Source organism: Papio anubis, chromosome 7 (assembly GCF_008728515.1).
Source record: "Papio anubis isolate 15944 chromosome 7, Panubis1.0, whole genome shotgun sequence".
Lineage (NCBI taxonomy): Eukaryota > Metazoa > Chordata > Mammalia > Primates > Cercopithecidae > Papio > Papio anubis.
Window position 1 is genome coordinate 135,924,394 of NC_044982.1, and position 22,104 is coordinate 135,946,497.

At 40.2% G+C, this 22,104-nt stretch overlaps 1 protein-coding gene across 2 annotated transcripts in view; it reads left to right on the top strand.

Annotated features, from left to right (window-relative positions):
* The window catches only part of LOC116275841 (tropomodulin-2), a 64,966-nt gene that overhangs the window by 27,329 nt on the left and 15,533 nt on the right, over positions 1–22,104 (top strand). For both annotated transcript variants that reach the window (XM_031668679.1, XM_031668680.1), the window contains exons 6-8: positions 1,795–1,925; positions 3,506–3,613; positions 19,268–19,411. In XM_031668679.1, coding sequence (XP_031524539.1) covers positions 1,795–1,925; positions 3,506–3,613; positions 19,268–19,411 — 383 coding nt within the window. The remainder of the gene's footprint in view (positions 1–1,794; positions 1,926–3,505; positions 3,614–19,267; positions 19,412–22,104) is intronic.

Sequence of the window (22,104 nt, forward strand, 5' to 3'; positions counted from 1 at the left end):
TTTTATTTTTTGAGATAGAGGCTTGCCCTGTTGCCCAGGCTGGAGTACAATGGTGCAATCATAGCTCTTTGTAGCTTCTGGCTGCTGGACTCAAGCAATCCTCCCCGTCAGCCTCCTGAGTAGCTGGGACTACAGGTGCATGCCACCACACTCAGTTAATTATTTTTATTTTTATTTTGTAGAGACAGGATCTTGCTATGTTGCCTAGGCTGGCCTTTCTTGTTTCTTATGCTTATGGATAAAAAATGCTCATCCTTTTTAGCTTCAGCATCAAAGGGTAACATTCTGACAATGTTTGCTGTTAACAATCTGATGCATAACCTTCTGGTCGTTTATATGTACAAATACACACAAATATTAACTTGTCTTCAAATTGTGGTCTCTTATCAGTACCTATAGGTTTCCTTCATTCTTTTAATGAGTAGATAACTTTTTTAATGGATAGATAATGAAGATCTTTTTTTTTTTTTTTTGAGACAGGGTCTCATTCTGTTGTCCAGGCTAGAGTCCAGCGTCACTACCAAGGCTGACTGCAGCCTCAAACTCCTGGGATCAAGGGATTCTCCTACCTTAGTCCCCTGAGCAGCTAGGACTACAGGCAAAATTACACCTGGCCAATTTTTAAAATTTATTGTAGAGACTGGGTCTCACTGTGTTGCCCAGCCTGGTCTCAAACTTCTGGCCTCAAGCAACTCTCCTGCTTCAGCCTCCCAAAGTGCTGGGATTATAGGTGTGAGCTACCATGCCTGGCTCGTGAATAGATTCTTTTAATGAATAGACAATGAGTTGTTATGTGATGATGCTATACTTTATTTACCCATTTTCATATTGATGGACATTTTATCATGTTTTGCTGTCACAAGTAATATATCAGGGAACAGGGAATATCCGTGAGTATATATCTTTATGTATCTGTGCTATTTTTGTAGATAAGACTTCTGTAGAATTGCTGGGTCATAGAACATGCACATCTTAAATTGTAATAGATAATGCCAAATTACTCTCCCAAAACATTTGCATCAGATCACATTCTCACTTACAGAGAAGTAGGAAGATGCTTTTTCCTCCACATTGTTGCCAACTCCAAATGTTATCTTGTTTCACACTTGTTTGTTAATGAAATGGTATCTCCTTTCTTTATTTTGGAGCTTAGTTACTTTTTTATATTTTTGGTTGAGTGACAGATTCTTCTGATTGTATTATTGGTTCATTTTTAATTGGGTCGCCTTATTGATTTGTAGGAGCTCTGTGTATGTTGGGATGTTAATCCTTTGTATCTCTGTTAACTTCCATTCTTCTTTTTTATCCCTTTCTCTTCCCATACCTTCCTTAAAACTAAAGCTCCAGAATAGAACTCAGAGGAGGGTAGGGTATAATCAAGAGGCCAGAGGGGTATTAGAGTTTGGGAAGTGAAGACTTATTGTGGTGTCTGATTTGTATCTCAGATCCTGAAGTCTAGTTAGTATAGTCTGACAGATGTCCATATGGAGCAGCAATAACTGCCCATGGATATTTTGAACATTGGAGTTTGCTGCAGGGCCTCCTGAACTTTTGGCTCCATGCAGTGTTAGCCCCAGGGAATTCTCATTGCAGTTGAGAAACACCAGCCTTCCAAACTGTGACTCAGAGCTACACCACTCCCATGCTTGCTCAGCTGAGAATAAACCTACTGTCATTGCTATTAAAGTCTTATTGGAATCAGAGCATATGAAAGATATGTCATTTTTTGGGAAGTCGCCACTGATTTTCATAGGAGAGACTTTGCATTTTTTAAAATGAAAAATTGTGTTTTAGATGTTGTCAAAGGTGAAAAGGTAAAGCCAGTATTTGAGGAACCACCCAATCCCACAAATGTGGAAATAAGCCTGCAGCAGATGAAAGCCAATGATCCTAGCTTGCAAGAAGTCAACCTCAACAACATTAAGGTATTTCATTGTGATTATCATCAGTCACTTAATTTATCATGAGGTCAGAAAACTTACCAGAGATGACCAATTGCTTGTTTTCACACCTGTTTGCAGTTCTTTGTAGTCACTGAGTTGGAGTCAAGGTATCCTATTCAAAAGAAGTGGGTTTTGGAAAACAGTGATTTCTATAATTATTTGAAAAGAATCACCATACCTGAGTTAAGCGTAGTACATTAGTTATATCTATTGCTGAGTAACAGATTACTCCAAAACTTAGAGGCTTCAAACAACAGACATTTATTATTTCACACACAATTTTTCAGTGTCAGGAATCTGGTAGTAGCTAGCTGGATAGTGTGGCTCAGGGTCTCAAATGAGGTGACAGTGAAGTTGTCATCCAAGGCTGCAGTACCAGGCTTGCCCGGGGCAGGAGGATCCAATTCTAAGATGGCAGATTCATGTGGCTGTTGGGAAGAGGCCTCCATTTCTCACCATGTGGCTCCCCAGAGCGAGTGATCGAAGACAGAAAGATGAGAAAGCAGGAAGCCACAATACCTGTTTTGACCCGGTTTCTGAAGTTACTGAACATGTTTGTTACTTCCACTTTATTCAGTTTGATAAGTCATGCCACTCTCAAAGGGAAAGAGTAGAAGAGAGAGAGAGAGAGAGAGTGTGTGTGTGTGTGTGTGTGTGTGTGTGTGTAAATATTACCTGAAGTCTCTTTTGTTTATTCTTTTTGGGCCAGTTCTTAGCATTTAATAATAACCAACTTTTATTGAGTGCATACTATATGCCATGTCCTTTACTAAATACTTGGAATTTATTATCTCATTTAATTATTAGTGGGACTTAAAGAGTTGTTAAGGTCATAGAGCTAGCCTATAGTGCAGCCAGGACTCTTCTCCACTTCTAACTGCACCCCATATTGTCTCCTTCCCCAGTGGTCATTACTGTGGTAAATGATCTAGAAAAAGGACTAAAAGATGAATAAGATTTTTTCAGTCTTTACTCTGAAAAATATTATACTAGGAGAAAAACACTAAACAGATAATTATAACATGATGTGGTGAGCCCCCAAATGTCATTGAATTGCAAGAAAGAAAAATTTTAATGCTACCTAGGAGATCCAGTAAACAAAGGAGATGATATTACATCTGAGTCTTGAAAGATGAGTAGGAATTAATCAGAGAAAAGGACAAAAGGAATTTCCAGGCTAAGGGGAAAGCATATATAAAGGTCTGAAAAAGAGAAAGACTGTGGTATATTAAAACAATGGCAAGTATATCGGTCTGGCTAGAATACAGAGTGAAAAATAAAAAGAGGGAAGTGTAGTATGTGCATACTTTCTTGGTAAGGGAAAACAGAAAGACAACACTCAAGAGGTACCATAGTGGTAGACTAGATTCCCCTATTGGACACTAAGTGGTGCTGTTGGCTCAGGATAGCTTGGTTGCTGAAGGGTAGGTAACGACCCTCATTTAGAAGGGATATCTTGTATTTATCTACATACATATGGTATTTAAAGGTTGTGGGTTCTTACCTTGGCAAGAGTGTGCCATAGACTGGGTCATCAACTAGCCATGTCTTCTCTGTCTTAGAACATTCCAATTCCAACCCTGAGGGAATTTGCAAAGGCTCTGGAGACCAACACTCACGTGAAGAAGTTCAGCCTGGCCGCAACTCGCAGCAATGACCCTGTGGCCATTGTGAGTAGAATTCTTAGAAATATAACATAAAGTTATTTAATCCACTGGAGGCTCTATTTAATTTGTTTCTTTAGCTAACAATTTTTTAGATCTGGTAAACTTACATTCTACACAGTTAATGAGCAAAATTATAGTTACAATGCAATAGTAAAACTTCAGAACCAAACTCTCAGATGCTGTAAGTTATCTGGAATTTTGTCAGCATTACAATTTTCAGAGAAAGAAACAAGATAAGTTTGGCATTTGACTAACTGAATATTTAGGGTTTTTTCTGTGCTTAGGATACATTTTCTAAAACTTTTGCATCTGCAGTCATTGCATATTATGACCTTAAAATCCTTTAGGAACTAGGCACCTATAGAAATATTGAAGTAGCTGGGCGTGATGGCTCACGCCTGTAATCCCAGCACTTTGGGATGCCGAGGTGGGTGGATCATGAGGTCAGAAGTTTGAGACCAGCCTGGCCAATAGGGTGAAACCCTATCTCTACTAAAACTACAAGAACTAGTGGGCATGGTGGCATGCGCCTGTAGTCCCAGCTACTCAGGAGACTGAGGCAGAAGAATCACTTGAACCCAGGAGGCGGAGGTTGCAATGAGCTGAAATCATGCCACTGCACTCTAGCCTGGGCAACAGAGGGAGACTCCATCTCAAAAAAAAAAAAAAAAAAAGAAATATTAAAGTATATTTTAATCTTTGAAATGGATTAATGTGTGTCTAAAATATCTTAGACAACCAAATCGTGAAGCATTTTGTGTTTGACACCTTGTTAACCAGAATATGAAAAAAATAGCCAGCCAGATGTGGTAACGCACAGCTCTGGTCCCAGCCACTTAAGAGGCTAAAGTGAGACAATTGGCTTGAGCCCAGGAGTTCTAGGCTGCAGTGAGCTATGATCGCACCTCTGCACTCCAGTCTGGGCAATAGAACAAGACAGTAGATAGATAGATAGATAGATAGATAGATAGATAGATAGATAGATACATACATACATACATACATACATACATACGTAAAAGAAAAATAGCCAACTAAAAGTTCTGTTCTTCCTATGCATTTTAGATAATTTAGCCAAATAAGGAAGCCCCTTGACCCAGGTAAATACTTATACCATCACTATCATGATTTTTATTCTTCCTATCAATAGCCAATTAATAACTCCTATTAATAGCTAATTTGTTGAGGAATTAGTAAATACCAGCACCGATCTTTGTGCTTTCCACACAGTATCTCATCCATTTGTCACTGTAATGCTATGAGGTATATACTCTTATTAGTTCCAACTTTAACAAATGAGAAAACAGCCTCAGAGAGGTTAAGTAAGTTATCCAAGGTAATAAAACCAGTAAATGGCAGAGCCAGAATTCACTACCAAGTCTTTCTGGTTCTACAACCAGGAAGCTTAACCATCAAGCTATGCTAGATTTACACACAATGACTGGCTTCCATACATTTGCTAAAATATGTCATTTATCAAAAGCCTGGGCATCAACCTGTTGTTCTATGGCATTTAATGCTCAGCCCTTGAATCAAGTTAGAAAAACAAAAGTTGGGCTGGGCGCGGTGGCTCACACCTGTAATCCCAGCATTTTGGGAGGCCAAGGTGGGCAGATCACGAGGTCAGGAGGTCGAGACCATCCTGGCTAACATGGTGAAACCCCATCTCTACTAAAAAATACAAAAAATTAGCCGGGCGTGGTGGCGGGCGCCTGTAGTCCCAGCTACTTGGGAGGCTGAGGCAGGAGAATGGCGTGAACCCGGGAGACGGAGCTTGTAGTGAGCCGAGACCACACCACTGCACTCCAGCCTGGGCGACAGAGCAAAACTCCGTCTCAAACAAAAAAAAAAAAGAAAAGAAAAGAAAAGAAAAACGGAAGTTGTCTTGACTTGATCTTTTGATTTAAAGTAACATGCCTTTTGGAAGATCTAAAATAGCATTTAAAACATGACATGAAAGTAATGACTACCTATCATGGTCCTGGCACAGAATAGCTGTTTGAAAGTACTTGTTAGACAAATGAATGATCATAACCTGCAACCTCTAGCAATAGAGAATATTTCTATGGTGATCACAGCAAACTTGAAATAAGCACTCATGTAAAAGAGGAACCAGGCTACAGAAATCAATGTTTTTACCAGCAGTGATTACATATCTAAATCTGTAGATTGAAAGCAGTTTTGAATTTGAAACCTATCATTAAAATAGAAAGATAGCAGAACTAGATAATTGGTAAGGTGAAGTGAACAGTTTAAGGATTCTTATCTCTGTATGATTTTGTGCTATTTCTGCCTTTTAGTAGATGTTTTTCAGTAAAGCAAAAATATTCACAATATACTTTGTATGTAAATGAATAAAGGGATAAAGAAATGATTTGTCACTCTGTTTAATATATTATTTTGAGTAAAATTGCAGGGGTGGGGTTAGTTCACAATCAACTGCCAACACTACTGGTAAATAATCTAACTCCTATTCTAGACCAAATAGATAACTTACTAAGCGGATTAAATAAATTCCAAATATAATAATCACTTTGATGCTGTTTTTAATGCAACAACTATGTGTTGAATGCCTATCATATGAAAAGCACTACACTAGGAGCTGAATTTTTTTGGCAACACTTTTCAGGCAAATTTGACCTTTTGTAACTTGCTTTTTAAAGAATACTTCATTTGGTAGCAAATGTTGGGAAAGGTGTGGAGAAAGGGGAGCACTTGTGTACTGGTGGTGGGAATGTAGAGTAGTACAGCCATTATGGGAAACAGTATGGTGGTTCCTCAAAAACCGAAATTAGAACTACATATGATCCAGCAATCCCACTGCTGGGTATATATCCAACAGAAAGGAAATCAGTATATTGAAGAGATATCTGCCCTCCCATGTTTACTGCAATACTGTTGACAACAGTCAAGATATGGAATCAACCTAAATGTTCATCAACAGATGAATGGATGGAGAAAATGTGGTACATATACACACTGAAATATTATTCAGCCATAAAAAAAAGAGAAATCCTGTCATTTGCAGCACCATGGATGGGACTGGAGGTCATTGTGTTAACTGAAACAAGCCAAGCACAAAAAAATAAATATAGCATGTTCTCACTTACATGTGGGAGCTTAAAAAAAGTGGTTCTCATGGAGGTAAAGAGTAGAATGGTGGTTACCAAAGCCTGGGAAGGGAGTGGGGACAAAGAGAAGTTGGTTAAGAGGTACAAAAATACAGTTAGTTAGAAGGAATAAGTTGTTGTATTCAATAATTTATTATAAATTTCAAAATAGCTAGAAGAGAAGAATTGTAATGTTCCCAACACAAAAATAAGCCTTTGAGGTGATGGCTATCCCAATTACTCCAATTTGATCACTGCATACACATTGTATAAAGGTATCAAAATATCACATTTACCCCCAAAAATATGTACAACTATTATTTATCAGTAAAACATTTTAAATTTATTTGGTATAGTCATAGTACAATCTATAAAAAATAGAGGGACCACAGGAAGATATACATATATATATATTCATTTATGTGGATAGAGTTTTCAAAACATGATTTTGCTACTGTTTTCTGAAGAGCATCACTCCTAATAGAAATTTTTCACTTGTCCTCCATTCCAGTTCTAAGATGTGTCACACCTTCCTCCCCTCCTGACTCCCCTAATCCCCCCTCCTCAAGGGTAAGCAGAGAAGAGAGGCAGAACCAAGGGAACAAAGTGATGATTTTAGGAAAGATTTTCTTGGTTGTCACTGTGCCTGGGTGACTGTTTTATTGCGAGCCCTGGCAGAAAGTCTTCATTTTTAGCATTCAAACATGAAGTGAAAAGGCGTTTCTGGTGGATGACATTTGTGGACCTCAAACCTTATTCTGCTTTCATATTATAAATTATTATTCTGATATATTGTTAGAATCAGTGAAGCCCTGTGTGACTGGCATCTGTTTAGACATGTGCCCATTTAAGGCTGTTTTGCATTCAATCAGAAAACACATTTTGGGGTTCGTGGTGAACACAAGCCATTTTACAGATGAGGCAACTGAGACTCAAAGAAGTTGAATGCTGAACTAAGATTACACCACATGTGGCCAAGCCAGGATGCAAATGTAAGTCACCTGTGATTGAGTTTAGTTTACTGTGCCCCAAGCACTTCCATATAACCACATCTATAGTAACTGAGCATTCAAATGGAATTTGTCCCCACTGAATGCCAATGGGGAGAAGGCTCAAATGTATTTAAAATGCTACTGTTATTTACAGTGAGCCATATAAAAATCAAGAGTTTAGGACAGCACCGTTTATTAGAAATAAAACTTGAGAGGTTACTTCCAAGATGGCCAAATAGGAACAGCTCTGGTCTCCAGCTCCCAGTGAGATCGACGCAGAAGACGGGTGATTTCTGCATTTCCAACTGAGGTACCTGGTTCATCTCCATGGGACTGGTTGGACAGTGGGTGCAGCCCACGGAGGGTGAGCTGAAGCAGGGTGGGGCATCGCCTCACCCAGGAATCACAAGGGGTTGGAGGATTTCCCTTTCCTAGCCAAGAGAAGCCATGAGTGACTGTATCTGGAGGAGCAGTACACTCCTGCCCAAATACTGTGCTTTTGCCACAGTCTTCGCAACCAGCAGACCAGGAGATTCCCTCCCATGCCTGGCTCGGCACGTCCCATGCCCATGGAGCCTTGCTCACTGCTAGCACAGCAGTCTGAGATCCACCTGAGATGCTAGAGCTTGGCAGGGGGAGGGGCGTCTGCCGTTGCTGAGGCTTGAGTAGGTGGTTCTATGCTCACAGTGTAAACAAAGCGGCAGGGAAGCTTGAACTGGGGGGAGCCCACCACAGCTCAGGAAGGCCTACTGCCTCTCTAGATTCCACCTCTGGGGACAGGGCATATCTGAACAAAAGGCAGCAGACAGCTTCTCCAGACTTAAACATCCTTGCCTGACAGCTCTGAAGAGAGCAGTGCTTCTCCCAGCATGGCATTCGTGCTCCAATAACGGACAGACTGCTGCCTCAAGTGGGTCCCTGACCCCTGTGTAGCCTGACTGGGAGACACCTCCCAGTAGGGGCTGACACCTCATACAGGCAGGTGTCCCTCTGGGAGGAAGCTTCCAGAGGAAGGATCAGACAGCAATATTTGCTGTTCTGCAGCCTCTGCTGGTGATACCCAGGAAAACAGGGTCTGGAGTGGACCTCCAGCAAACTCCAGCAGACCTGCAGCTAAGGGGCCTGTCTGTTAGAAGGAAAACTAACAAACAGAAAGGAATAGCATAAACATCAACAATAAGGACATCCACACCAAAACCCCCTTTGTAGGTCACCAACATCAAAGACTAAAGGTAGATAAAACCACAAAGATGGGGAGAAACCAGAGCAGAAAGGTGGAAAATTCCCAAAACCAGAACGCCTCTTCTCCAAAGGAACACAACTCCTCACTAGCAAGGGAACAAAACTGGACAGAGAATGAGTTTGACGAGTTGACAGAAGTAGGCTTCAGAAGGTTAGTAATAACAAACTTCTCTGAGCTAAAGGAGCATGTTCTAACCCATTGCAAGGAAGCTAAAAACATTGAAAAAAGGTCAGATGAATGGCTAAATAGAATAACCAGTGTAGAGAAGAGCTTAAATGACCTGATGGAGCTGAAAACCAGAGTACGAGAACTTCATAAAGCATACACAAGCTTCAATAGCCGATTTAATCAAGTGGAAGAAAGGATATCAGTGATTGAAGATCAAATTAATGAAGTAAAATGAGAAGACAAGATTAGAGAGAGAAAAGTGAAAAAAAAAAAAACGAACAAAGCCTCCAAGAAATGTGGGACTATGTGAAAAGACCAAATCTACGTTTGATTGGTGGACCTGAAAGTGACAGGGAGAACGGAACCAAGTTAGAAAACACTCTTCAGGATATTATCCAAAAGAACTTCCCTAACCTAGCAAGGCAGGCCAACATTCAAATTCAGGAAATACAGAGAACACCACAAAGATACTCCTCGAGAAGAGCAACCCCAAGACACATAATTGTCAGATTCACCAATGTTGAAATGAAGGAAAAATGTTAAGGGCAGCCAGAGAGAAAGGTCGGGTTACCCACAAAGGGAAGCCCATCAGACTAACAGTGGATAACTCGGCAGAAACCCTACAAGCCAGAAGAGAGTGGGGGCCAATATTCAACATTGTTAAAGAAAACAATTTTCAACCCAGAATTTTATATCCAGCCAAACTAAGCTTCATAAGTGAAGGAGAAATAAAATCCTTTACAGACAGGCAAATGCTGAGAGATTTTGTCACCACCAGGCCTGCCTTACAAGAGCTCCTGAAGGAAGCACTAAACATGGATAGGAACAACCAGTACCAGCCACTGCAAAAACATACCAAATTGAAAGACCATCAACACTATGAAGAAACTGCATCAATTAATGGGCGACATAACAATCTAGCATCATAATGACAGTATCAAATTCACATGTAACAATATTAACCTTAAATGTAAATGGGCTAAATGCCCCAATTAAAAGACACAGACTGGCAAATTGGATAAAGAATCAAGACCCATCAGTGTGCTGTATCCAGGAGACCGATCTCATGTACAAAGACACACATAAGCTCAAAATAAAGGGATGGAGGAAGATCTACCAAGCAAATGGAAAGTAAAAAAAAGCAGGGGTTGCAATCCTGGTCTCTGATAAAACAGACTAAATCAACAAAGATCAAAAGAGACAAAGACGGGCATTACATGATGGTAAAAGGATTCAACAAGAAGAGCTAACTATCCTAAATATCTACACACTCAATACAGGAGCACCCAGATTCATAAAGCAAGTTCTTAGAGACCTACAAAGAGACTTAGACTCCCACACAATAATAATGGGAGATTTTAACACCCCACTGTCAGTATTAGACAGATCAATGAGACAGAAAATTAACAAGGATATCCAGAACTTGAACTCAGCTGTGGACCAAGTGGACCTAATAGACATCTACAGAACTCTGTACCCCAAATCAACAGAATATACAGTCTTCTCAGCACCACATCACACTTATTCTAAAATTGACAACATAATTGCAAGTAAAACACTTCTCAGCAAATGTAATAGAATGGAAATCACAACAAACTGTCTCTCAGCCCACAGTGCAACCAAATTAGAGCTCAGGATTAAGAACTCACTCAAAACCACACAACTATGTGGAAACTGAACACCGTGCCCCTGAATGACTACTGGGTAAATAATGAAATGAAGGTAGAAATAAAGATGTTCTTTGAAACCAATGAGAACAAAGACACAATGTACCAGAATCTCTGGGACACGTTTAAAGCAGTGTGTAGAGGGAAATTTATAGCACTAAATGCCCACAAGAGAAAGCAGGAGAAATCTGAAATTGACACCCTAACATCACAACTAAAAGAAATAGAAAAGCAAGAGCAAACATATTCAAAAGCTAGCAGAAGACAAGAAATAACTAAGATCAGAGCAGAACTGAAAGAGATAGAGACCCAAAAAAACTCTTCAAAAAATCAATGAATCCAGGAGCTGGTTTTTTGAAAAGATCAACAAAATGGATAGACGCTAGTAAGACTAACAAAGAACAAAAGAGAGAAGCATCAAATAGACACCATAAAAAATGATAAAGGGGATATTACCACTGATCCCACAGAAATACAAACTACCATCGGAGAATACTATAAACACCTCTATGCAAATAAACTAGAAAATTTAGATGAAATGGATAAATTCCTGGACACATACAACCTTCCAAGTCTAAACCAGGAAGAAGTTGAATCTCCGAATAGACCAATAGCAGGTTCTGAAATTGAGGCAATAATTAATAGCCTACCAACCAAAAAGAGTCCAGGACCAGACAGATTCACAGCCGAATTCTACCAGAGGTGTAAAGAGGAGCTTTCCTTCTGAAACTATTCCAATCAATAGAAAAAGATGGAATTATCCCTAACTCATTTTATGAGGCCAGCATCACCCTGATACCAAAGCCTGGCAGAGACACAACAAAAAAAAAGAGAAATTTTAGGCCAATAATGATGAATATCGATGCAAACATCCTCAATAAAATACTGGCAAACCAAATCCAGCAGCACCTCAAAAAGCTTACCCACCATGATCAAGTTGGCTTTATCCCTGGGATGCAAGGCTGGTTCAACATACTCAAATCAGTAAACATAATCCATCGCATAAACAGAACCAACTACAAAAACCACATGATTATCTCAATAGATGCAGAAAAGGCCTTCAATAAAATTCAACAGCCTTTCATGCTAAAAACTCTCAATCAACTAGGTATTGATGGAATGTATCTCAACATAATAAGAGCTGTTTATGACAAACCCACAGCCAATATTATACTGAATGGGCAAAAACTGGAAGCATTCCCTTTGAAAACCAGCACAAGACAAGGATGCCCTCTCTCACCACTCCAATTCAGCATAATATTGGAAGTTCTGGCCAGGGGAATCAGGCAAGAGGAAGCAATAAAGGGTATTCAAATAGGAATAAAGGAAGTCAAATTGTCTCTGTTTGCAGATGACATGATTGTATATTTAGAAAACCCCATAGTCTCAGCCCCAAATCTCCTTAAGCTGATAAGCAAATTCAGCAAAGTCTCAGGATACAAAATCAATGTGCAAAAATCACAAGCATTCCTATACACCAAGAACAGACAAACAGCCAAATCATGAGTGAACTCCCATTCACAATTGCTACAAGGAGAATAAAATACCTAGGAATAGAACTTACAAGGAATGTGAAGGACCTCTTCAAGGAGAACTACAAACCACTGCTCAAGGAAATAAGAGAGAGAGTACACAAACAAATGAAAAAACATTCCATGCTCATGGATAGGAAGAATCAATATGAAAATGGCCTTACTGCCCAAAGTAATTTGTAGATTCAACACTATCCCCATCAAGCTACCGCTGACTTTCTTCACAGAATTGAAAAAAACTACTTTAAACTTCATATGAAACCAAAAAGAGCCCGCATAGCCAAGACAATCCTGGGCAGGAAGAACAAAGCTGGAGGCATCACGCTACCTGACTTCAAACTTTGCTATAAGGCTACAGTAACCAGAACAGCATGGTACTGGTACCAAAACAGATACAAAGACCAATGGAACAGAACAGAGGCCTCAGAAATAACTCCACGCGTCTACCACCATCTGATCTTTGACAAACCTGACACACACAAGCAATGGGGGGAAAAGATTCCCTATTTAATAAATGCTGTTGGGAAAACTGGCTAGCCGTATGCAGAAAACTGAAACTGGACCCCTTCCTTACAGCTTATACAAAAATAAACTCAAGATGGATCAAAGACTTAAATGTAAGACCTAGGACCATAAAAATCCTAGAAGAAAACCTGGGCACTACCATTCAGGGCATAGGCATGGGCAAAGACTTCATGTCTAAAACACCAAAAGCAATGGCAACAAAAGCCAAAATTGACAAATGGGATCTAATTAAACTAAAGAGGTTCTTCACAGCAAAAGAAATTATCATCAGAGTGAACAGGCAACCTACAGAATGGGAGAAAAATTTTGCAATCTATCCATCTGACAAAGGACTAATACCCAGAATCTATAAGGAACGTAAACAAATTTACAAGAAAAAAGCAAACAAACCCCATCAAAAAATGGGCAAAGGATATGAACAGACACTTCTCAAAATAAGACATATATGCAGCCAACAGACATATGAAAAAATGCTCATCATCTCTGATCATTAGAGAAATGTAAATCAAAACTACAATGAGATACCATCTCATGCCAGTTAGAATGGCAACCATTAAAGTCAGGAAACAACAGATGCTGGAGAGGTTGTGGAAAAATAGGAACGCTTTACACTGTTGGTGGGAGTGTAAATTAGTTCAACCATTGTGGAAGACAGTGTGGCAATTCCTCAGGGGTCTAGAACTAGAAATACCATTTGACCCAGCAATCCCATTACTGGACATATACTCAAAGAATTATAAATCATTCTACTATAAAGACAGATGCACACGTAGGTTTATTGTGGCACTATTCACAACAGCAAAGACTTGGAACCAACCCAAATGCCCATCAATGATAAACTGGATAAAGAAAATGTACCGCATATACACCATGGAATACTATGCAGCCATAAAAAAGGATCAGTTCATGTCCTTTGCAGGGACATGAAAGAAGCTGGAAACCATCATTCTTAGCAAACTGTCACAAGATCAGAAAACCAAACACTGCATGTTCTCATTCATAAGTGGGAGTTGAACAATGAGAACACATGGACACAGGGAGGGGAACATCACACACCAGGGCCTGTGGGGATTGGAGGGCTAGGGGAGGGATAACATTAGGAGAAATACCTAATGTAGGTGACAGGTTGATGGGTGCAGCAAACCACCATGGCACATGTATACCTATGTAACAAAATTGCACATTCTGCACATGTAACCCAGAACTTAAAGTATAATAAAAATAAATAAATAAAACGTGAGCCACAAATGTAAGCCCCACGTATAAATTTAAATTTTTTAGTAGCCACATTAAAAAAAAAAAGTAGACAAAATTAATTTTAGTAGTAAATAGATGCTCCTTGACTTACAATGGGGTTATGTCCAGATAAAGCTATTGTAAATTGAAAATCTTTATCTGAACATAGCCTCATCGTAAGTCAAGGAGCATACTGAATGAGTATCGCTTTCACATCATGGTAAATTCCAAAAATCTAAAGTGGAACCACCATGTCAGGGACTCTCTGTATTGTATTTAAACCAATATATCCAAAATGTAATTTGAAAAAATAATGAGGTATTTTGCATTCTTGTTTTCATACTATATCTTTGAAATCCAGTGTGTTTTATGTTTGCAGCACATTTCAAATCAGACTAGCCAATTTTCAAGGGCTCAATAGCCACATTTCTCATGGCTACCATTTGGCCAGTGCAGAAATTTGCATTTCCGTACAATCCTATAAAGCACAGAGAGCAAACCCTTCTCTTTAAAGATGTATTTCTACTCTATTTCAATGACATTTAAAACATCTAGTCTTTGTTTTAATAATGTTATTATTCCCAGCACATGTAATATGCTCAAATATTTGCTGAACTGAAGTGAACCTGGGCCTGCAGCCCAGGATTGTGTTTGGCTGGCTCGCCGCTGTTTTGTGGAGCATAAGAAAGTGTTTTCTCAAGTTTAAAAGAAATTGGCAAGATCCTGGCAAGTTGCCAGGAGGTTCTGCAACTTTCTGTAAAGGCCTAATTGCTCTGACATTTTGTTATTCTAATAATGAGAGTAAATCCCAAAGCTTGGAGTGTCCAAAAGGAAAGTCCTGATGCATCCCTCTCTGGTGATCAGATTAAAATGTATAGATTTACTTTTAATTAAGGACCTAGCACAGAATAAATACGCTTTAATTTACGTGGTGTGCCATAGTGTAAATCCAAATTCTTGAGCTTTCTTTGCAGTACGAGCAACTGCCTGATCAAGATACAGGATTATTCTTCTAGTCCAGTGGTTCTCAACCTGGGGCAATTTTGCCCTCCAGGGGACATTTGGCAGCATCTGGAGATATTTCTGGTTGTCATGATGGGGAGGAGTGCTATTGACATCTAGTGAGTCTCAGAGGCCAGAGATACTGCTAAATATTCTTTAATACACAGGACAGCCTCCCACAACGAAGAATTCTTTGACCCCAAGTGTCAGTCATGCTGGGGTTAAATAACCCTGTTCTCGTCCAATGTTGGGACTTCTTGTCTTCTTTCTTCCTGTCTTTTCCACTGTAAAAACAATTAAAATAGTTCAGAACTTTTTTGTTCTACTCCCCAGAAGCAATCACTATTAGTAGTTTGTTTTTCATTCTTCTAGTTGTTGTCTTTATGACTTTAATTAAAGTGGTTACTGGCTCATGCCTGTAATCCCAGCCCTTTGGGAGGCCGAGGCAGGAGGATCACTTAAAGCCAGGAGTTCGAGACCAGCCTGGGCAACATAGAGAGACCCTGTTTCTATACCAAAAAACGGGGGGGAAAAAAACAGTGGTTGTCAACCCTAACTGCACATTATTCACCTGGAGAGCTCTTCAGAAATGCAGATGGCCATTCCACAGCCTCAGAGATTCTGATTCAATTCTTCTGGGGTAAATTTTTTAAAGCTCTCAGGCCATTCTAATGTGTGGTCAATGTAGAAAACCACTAATGTACAGAAATTTATATTTTTCATTTATCATCTTAGAAAATTTTTTATTCTCTGTTATAAAAGATGAGGGCAGTTCTATACTTACTTTATTTTCCATTCCTCCTTTCTCTTCCACTTCCAAATTGTAGATATTACATTATTTTCACACATGTGAGCTTTATACATTTTATGTAATTATGTTCTGTGTTTGTATATAGATTGATTCCAAAAATTAACCTATTAGCAGCATTTACAATTATATAACTATATAAATATAAATCTCCATTCCCAAGGACCTTGCAATCTAGTGACTAGTGCTGACCTGATTTTTGATCATTTGCAGGTAACTTATTTTTCCTTGCAAGAAATTTTTAGTACTCTCTTTCCCTTTGGAATTCTGAAATTTCACTTGTCTGTTCACTTAAGAGTCGTTTTGGGCCAGGCACGGCGGCTCACGCCTGTAATCCCAGCACTTTGGGAGGCCAGGGCGGGTGGGTCACCTGAGGTCAAGAGTTTGAGACCAGCCCTGGCCAACATGGTGAAACCCCATCTCAACTAAAAATATAAAAATTAGCTGGGTGTGGTGGTGAGCCCCTGTAATCTCAGCTACTCAGGAGGCTGAGGCAGGAGAATTGCTTGAACCCAGGAGATGGAGGTTGCAGTGAGCTGACACAGTGCCGCTACACTCCAGCCTGGGCAACAAAGTGAGACTCTGTCTCAAAAAACAAAAAACAAAAAAGAGTAGTTTTTATTCATTCTGCTGAGTGTCTAGTGATTTCTTTCAGATAAAGATCCATAACTTTCTTCATCTCTGGGAAATTTATTTTTCCTCCTTAATTATTTGATAACTTCTTCCCTTCTGTTTTCTTTCTTTCTTTCTTTTCTTTCTTTCTTTCTTTCTTTCTTTCTTTCTTTCTTTCTTTCTTTCCTTCTTTCTTATCCTTCTGGAACTCTTCTTAGATGAGTGTTGAATCTCTGCATCTTTCATCCACATCTCTTAAGGTTTTCTCATAGTTTCTATCTTTGTCTTTTTGCTGTATATCCTTGGAAATATCCTCAGTGTTATCTTCTAGATCACCAACTTGGTCTTCAGCCATGTTTATTTTGTAATTCTAGATGCCTATTATTTTCTTTTATTTCAATGTAGTTTTTTAAAATTTTCAAAATGTTTTCTCTCTCTCTCTTTCCCCCCCACTTTTTCTCTCTTTCTTTCCTGTTCTTTTTTTTTGTGGGGCAGGGAGGAAAATAATACATAATTAGAATTTTTACATTTGTGCTGTTTCTTCTATGGCATATTGTCCTGCTTGGTCAACTTTATTCTTTCATGATGTTGGTTTTCCTAAAATGTCTGACAATTATTGGTTGCCTGTTTATATTTTTGAATGGAGAGCAAGGTTGGTTTGTATAAACCAGGATCATTTCTCCTGCAGTTATATCTATCTATTTTACCAACAGACCTCTCCCTTAAAAAGGAGGCCCCTTTATTTTTCTCCATTTGTCACCATCTGATAAGCTATATATTTTATTTATTAATTTACTGACTCTGCCCTCTTACTCAAATATAAGCCTCTCTGAGGACAAGGATTTTTGTTTTTTCTACTGCTAGAGCACAGTAGAAGCCTGACAAATAGTCTTTTTTGAATGTATGAGTGAGACCTTTTTTCAGCAGCAGGTGTGCTGACCTGCCACCTTCTCTGTAGTATGTGTATAAGGAGCCCACAGGCAGCCTGAGAGTCCCCTGCAATCACTACAGTTAGGAGGACTTCATTCTGGGAGGGACACCTTTCAATATATAGTAGTCCCCTTATCTGCAGAGGATATGTTCCAAGACCCCCAGTGGATACCTGAATCCACAGATAGTACCAAACCCGATATGTGCTATGTCTTTTCCTATACTACACACCCATAATAATGTTAATTTTTAACTAGGCACAGTAAGAGATTAATAACAATAACTAATAGAACAATTGTAATAACAATATGCTGTTATAGAAGTTGTGTGAATATGGTCTCTCTCAAATATCTTACTGTACTATCCTCCTCCCACTTGTGATGACGTGAGATGGTAAAATGTCTGTGTGATGAGATGAAGTGAGGTGAATGACATAGGCAAGGGAACTGTGTTAGGCTACTGTTGCCCTTCTGACCATTTGTCAGAAGTAGGATCATCTGCCTCCAGTGATCCTGGCTCATCCAGCCATGACGATGTCAATAGTTGGATGTCAAAAGCAGACAATGTCATTGGTTCATAGGCAGGGACAGCATGGAGATACTGGACAAAGAGGTGATTCACCTCCTGGGCGACATAGACCACAAGATTTCATCACACCACTCAGAACAGCATGCGATTTAAAACTTAAGAATTGTTTATTTCTGAGGTTGTCCATTTAACATTTTCCCACTGCGGTTGACAGCACGTAACTGAAACCGCAGATTGCGGGGAATACTGTACTTCCTTCCTGGCAGAGCTGCCTTTCCCCTTTCCCCCCCACACTGTACTGGTATGAAGGTCTGGAGGCGCCTCCGTTTCCACACTGCTTCTCTCACAGTTCGCAGCACCTTCACCAGAGGCTCTTCCTGGGAGACTTCATTGATAGCTGTGCTGGCAGCTGCTCTTTTTCCTGGAAGGTGCTGGGAGGGATAGTATGCTCTCCATCTGCCCTAGCTGTTCCATCTGTTCCTAAGGCAGTTCTTTAAGGAATTGCCCCAAATGGAACCTATCTCTAGCAGCTCAGGCAACAACTTGCTTGTGCTAATTTATCTGTCAGTCTTTCTATTTTCTGTATTTCAGCAATTTCTCAAGATAATGGCCTTTTGTTTTGTTTTCTTGCACGGTGCGAATTTCAGTCTCTTAAAAATTATATTATTTCTTCCTGGTGGTGGGAAACTTTGGGAGTAAAGAGAGCCGGCAGGTGCACATGTGCAGTCTGCTGTCTCAAACTGGAGTCTCCCATGGGTTTGCCACCCTCAGTGGTGATTTTGTTCCAAAAGTTATCTTTTTAAAATTCTGATTTATAGATGATCTGAAATAATATAACTAAATCAGTAGTGTCCAAGTACTAGTCAATGGTAAAGTTTTTTTTTTAATCAATTCAGAGTAAAAGGAAAAAAACTGGGTTTTCTGGGATTATGTCCTTTCTACCTTTTTTCTAATGTTAAAATGTGTTTTCTCAAAAAAAAAAAAAAGAAAAGAAAAGAAAACAGATAGTGTTTTTTTAATGTCTCTACTTAACAAAAAAAAAAAATCAGTAATCCTATGTCAGTATCTTTTTTAAAAAAAGTTTTTGCAAGTATGTGAAATTTATGTCTAGACTGCTGGACTGAAATATTTTAATTGCGGTTTTAAATTGTATCTTTGTTACTTGGAAGTGAAAGTATGATTTGGTGAAAGTTTTCTTTAAGTGCTAGAAAACATCTGTATTTAATTTCGGAGTGAGGGGTTTAGTAAATTAATCTTTAGAAATTCTAACTTAATTCTAAGTTTTTTTCTTTTTGCATCATAAGGCTTTTGCAGACATGCTGAAAGTAAACAAGACTTTGACAAGTCTAAACATAGAATCCAATTTTATCACTGGAACTGGAATCCTGGCCCTGGTAGAGGCACTGAAAGAAAATGACACCTTGACAGAGATCAAGATTGACAACCAGGTAAGGAAGGCCAGAGAACAGGCAAAGCCAACTCACAGGGTGTGCAGTGAGCAAGGGAAATGCCACAAGAAATGAGTTAAAAGACACAGTTCTGTGTGTGACTCCATTTGATGTACTGGATTTCCTGTAAGTTTTATAACCATTTCTGGCCCATGGAGGATGTGCAGAAGAGCATGTTACTAATCAAACAATGTACAGTGGGGCAGCCTGGGACATAAAGAGCCATCTACCCACAACCCTAGGTTAGTCAGGCTCAAGAAAAGAAAGCAAGGAGGTGGTGGCAGAGGTGTTGACAGCTGCTTTACTCAGTCTCATCATTGTTGCCTTTTGGCATGTATCTCTGCCCTGTCCTATCCCAGCCTTCCTTTTGCTTCTCAGTGGGACTGTCACTAACAGAGAAAGCAGGGTGGCCATGGCCAAAGATTCAGATTTCTTTTCCTTGGCTGAAGACTTCTACAACCAAAAGAGCAGAGGCAGGCTCCTGCAGTCTGATGCTGGCTGCAGAGAGCCTATTTAAAGGAATCAGGGTTCTAGAAGATGGTCTGGCTTAGAGTGGCAGGCCACACCCATGAGACTGTGGTCTGATCACAATCTCATTGATCATGACTGCAGCATTTCTCAGGTTCCCATCTGCAGCCAAAGGAAGGTGCTTTCCCCTAGAGCCAACTCTTCCTGCCTGGCAACCTCTTTTTCCCAGCATCAGCCTGCAGTGCCTTCCGAGTTGCCCTGTTGGCTTCAGCTGAGTCCTGCCCACAGACAGCAACTCTCAGTGATCAGCCATGATGCTGAGCCCTGCTCCTCTGGCCACGGGGGAGGGTCTGTGATCGGGTTCCAGACACTGTATCTTGAAAAGAAAGGGCCTTGGAAAGGAGAGACCAAGGAGACTTGTGGTATGAGCATTCGTTCCCCTGTGGGGTGGTGGGAGAGACAGTTGGGGAGGTGACTGCTGCTTAGAGCATCCTTTGCATGTCTGGGGGCCATCTCTGGGAAATTTCCTGGTCCAGACCCTCCAAGACCTGATAAAGCTGCAGAGTGCCACCCAGGACTGTTGCCTAACCCTGGAAACTCCCAACAGTTCCCATGGAGGCTCTACTCTCTGTCTTTGCTAACCAGGACAAGCAGACTGTTTCAGTGCAGGCCCTCTGGCCTTGGACTTCTGATGTTTGTTGCCAGAGGAACACGGAAGGCCCACCAGGAGACAGGAGCTTTTTCATTCTCATCCTGCCAGAAGGGATGTGCCACCAAAACAGCTTTCTCAGACACAGAGATGTGGAGGCAGCACCCCAGGGGATGTGCCACACAGGGCTCTGCACACTCAGGAAGTTTGATGCTGTGTATCCTAGCATATGTCCAGCTGCTAGTAAATTAGAAAGTGGCATCAGGGTGTGGGGGAGTAAGGAAACAAGCCAGAGAGAAATATGAAGGGAGTGAACAGAAGTGATCACTCAGGGATATTTGTTGAATAGACTCATATCAGAAAGAAGCTAAGTGGGCACTTAGTAAGTATTTCCAGGGGAACTAACACAGAAGTGAATACCCTGTTTGAAAGTATATTTAACTCTTTTTATGGATTTAGGCCATTGTGAAACCTCATAGCTGAAATAGTATCACACACTCTGTCTCTAGTTCCTTACAAGATACCACCTAGCTAAGGTTGCCACATAAAATACAGTTAAATTTGGCTTTCAGATAAATGATATATAAATTTAGCATGTGTCATCAAATATTTGGGATACCTTATACTATACTAAAAAAATATGTGTTGTTAATCAGAAAGTCAAACTTAACTGGGTGTCCTGTATTTTTATTTGCTAAACCTGGCAACTCTGTGCCTAGTATTGAGTTAGAATGAGGCTAGAATGAGCTAGAATTGTGAAAATTTAGAATAGAGCAGCTTTTGGCAATGCATATAAAGAAGACCCTGAAGTACAGCCTGTAATCCCAGCACTTTGGGAGGCCAAGGCGGGCAGATCACCTGAGGTCAGGAATTTGAGACCAGCCTGGCCAACATGATGAAATCCCATCTCTGCCCAAAAATCCAAAAATTACCCAGGCGTGGTGACTCACGCCTATAATCCCAGCTACTGAGGAGGCTGAGGCACGAGAATCACTTGAACCCAGGAGGCAGAGGTTGCAGTCAGCCAAGATCATGCCACTGCACTCCAGCCTGGGCGACAGAGTGAGACCCTGTCTCAAAAAAAAAAAAAAAAAACCCTGAAGTACAAAGAATTTGCTCCCTAAAATCCCCGCTAAATCAACCTCATCACCCTTCCTCAGCCATCTAGGAATGGATTTATGTAGTTTTTCAACTGTAATCTTTCATTTTGCTTCCGAAATGGCTTCTCTTTATTTCGTCTTTTTTTTGTTTGGTTGTTTTTGTTTGTTTTGAGACAAAGTCTCACTCTGTGGCCTAGGCTAGAGTACAATGATGCAATCTGGCCTCACTGCAATCTCCACCTTTCTGGCTCAAGTGATCCTCCCGCTTCAGCCTTCTGAGTAACTGGGATTACAGGCACGCACTACCATGCCCAGCTAATTTTAAAATTTTTTGTAGAGACAGGGTCTCATTATATTTCCTAGATTGGTCTCCAACTCCTGGGCTCAAGCCATCCTCCTGTCTCAGCCTCCCAAAGTGCTGGAATTACAGGCATGAGCCCCGCCATGCCCAGCCTGGCTTCTCTTTATTTGTATAT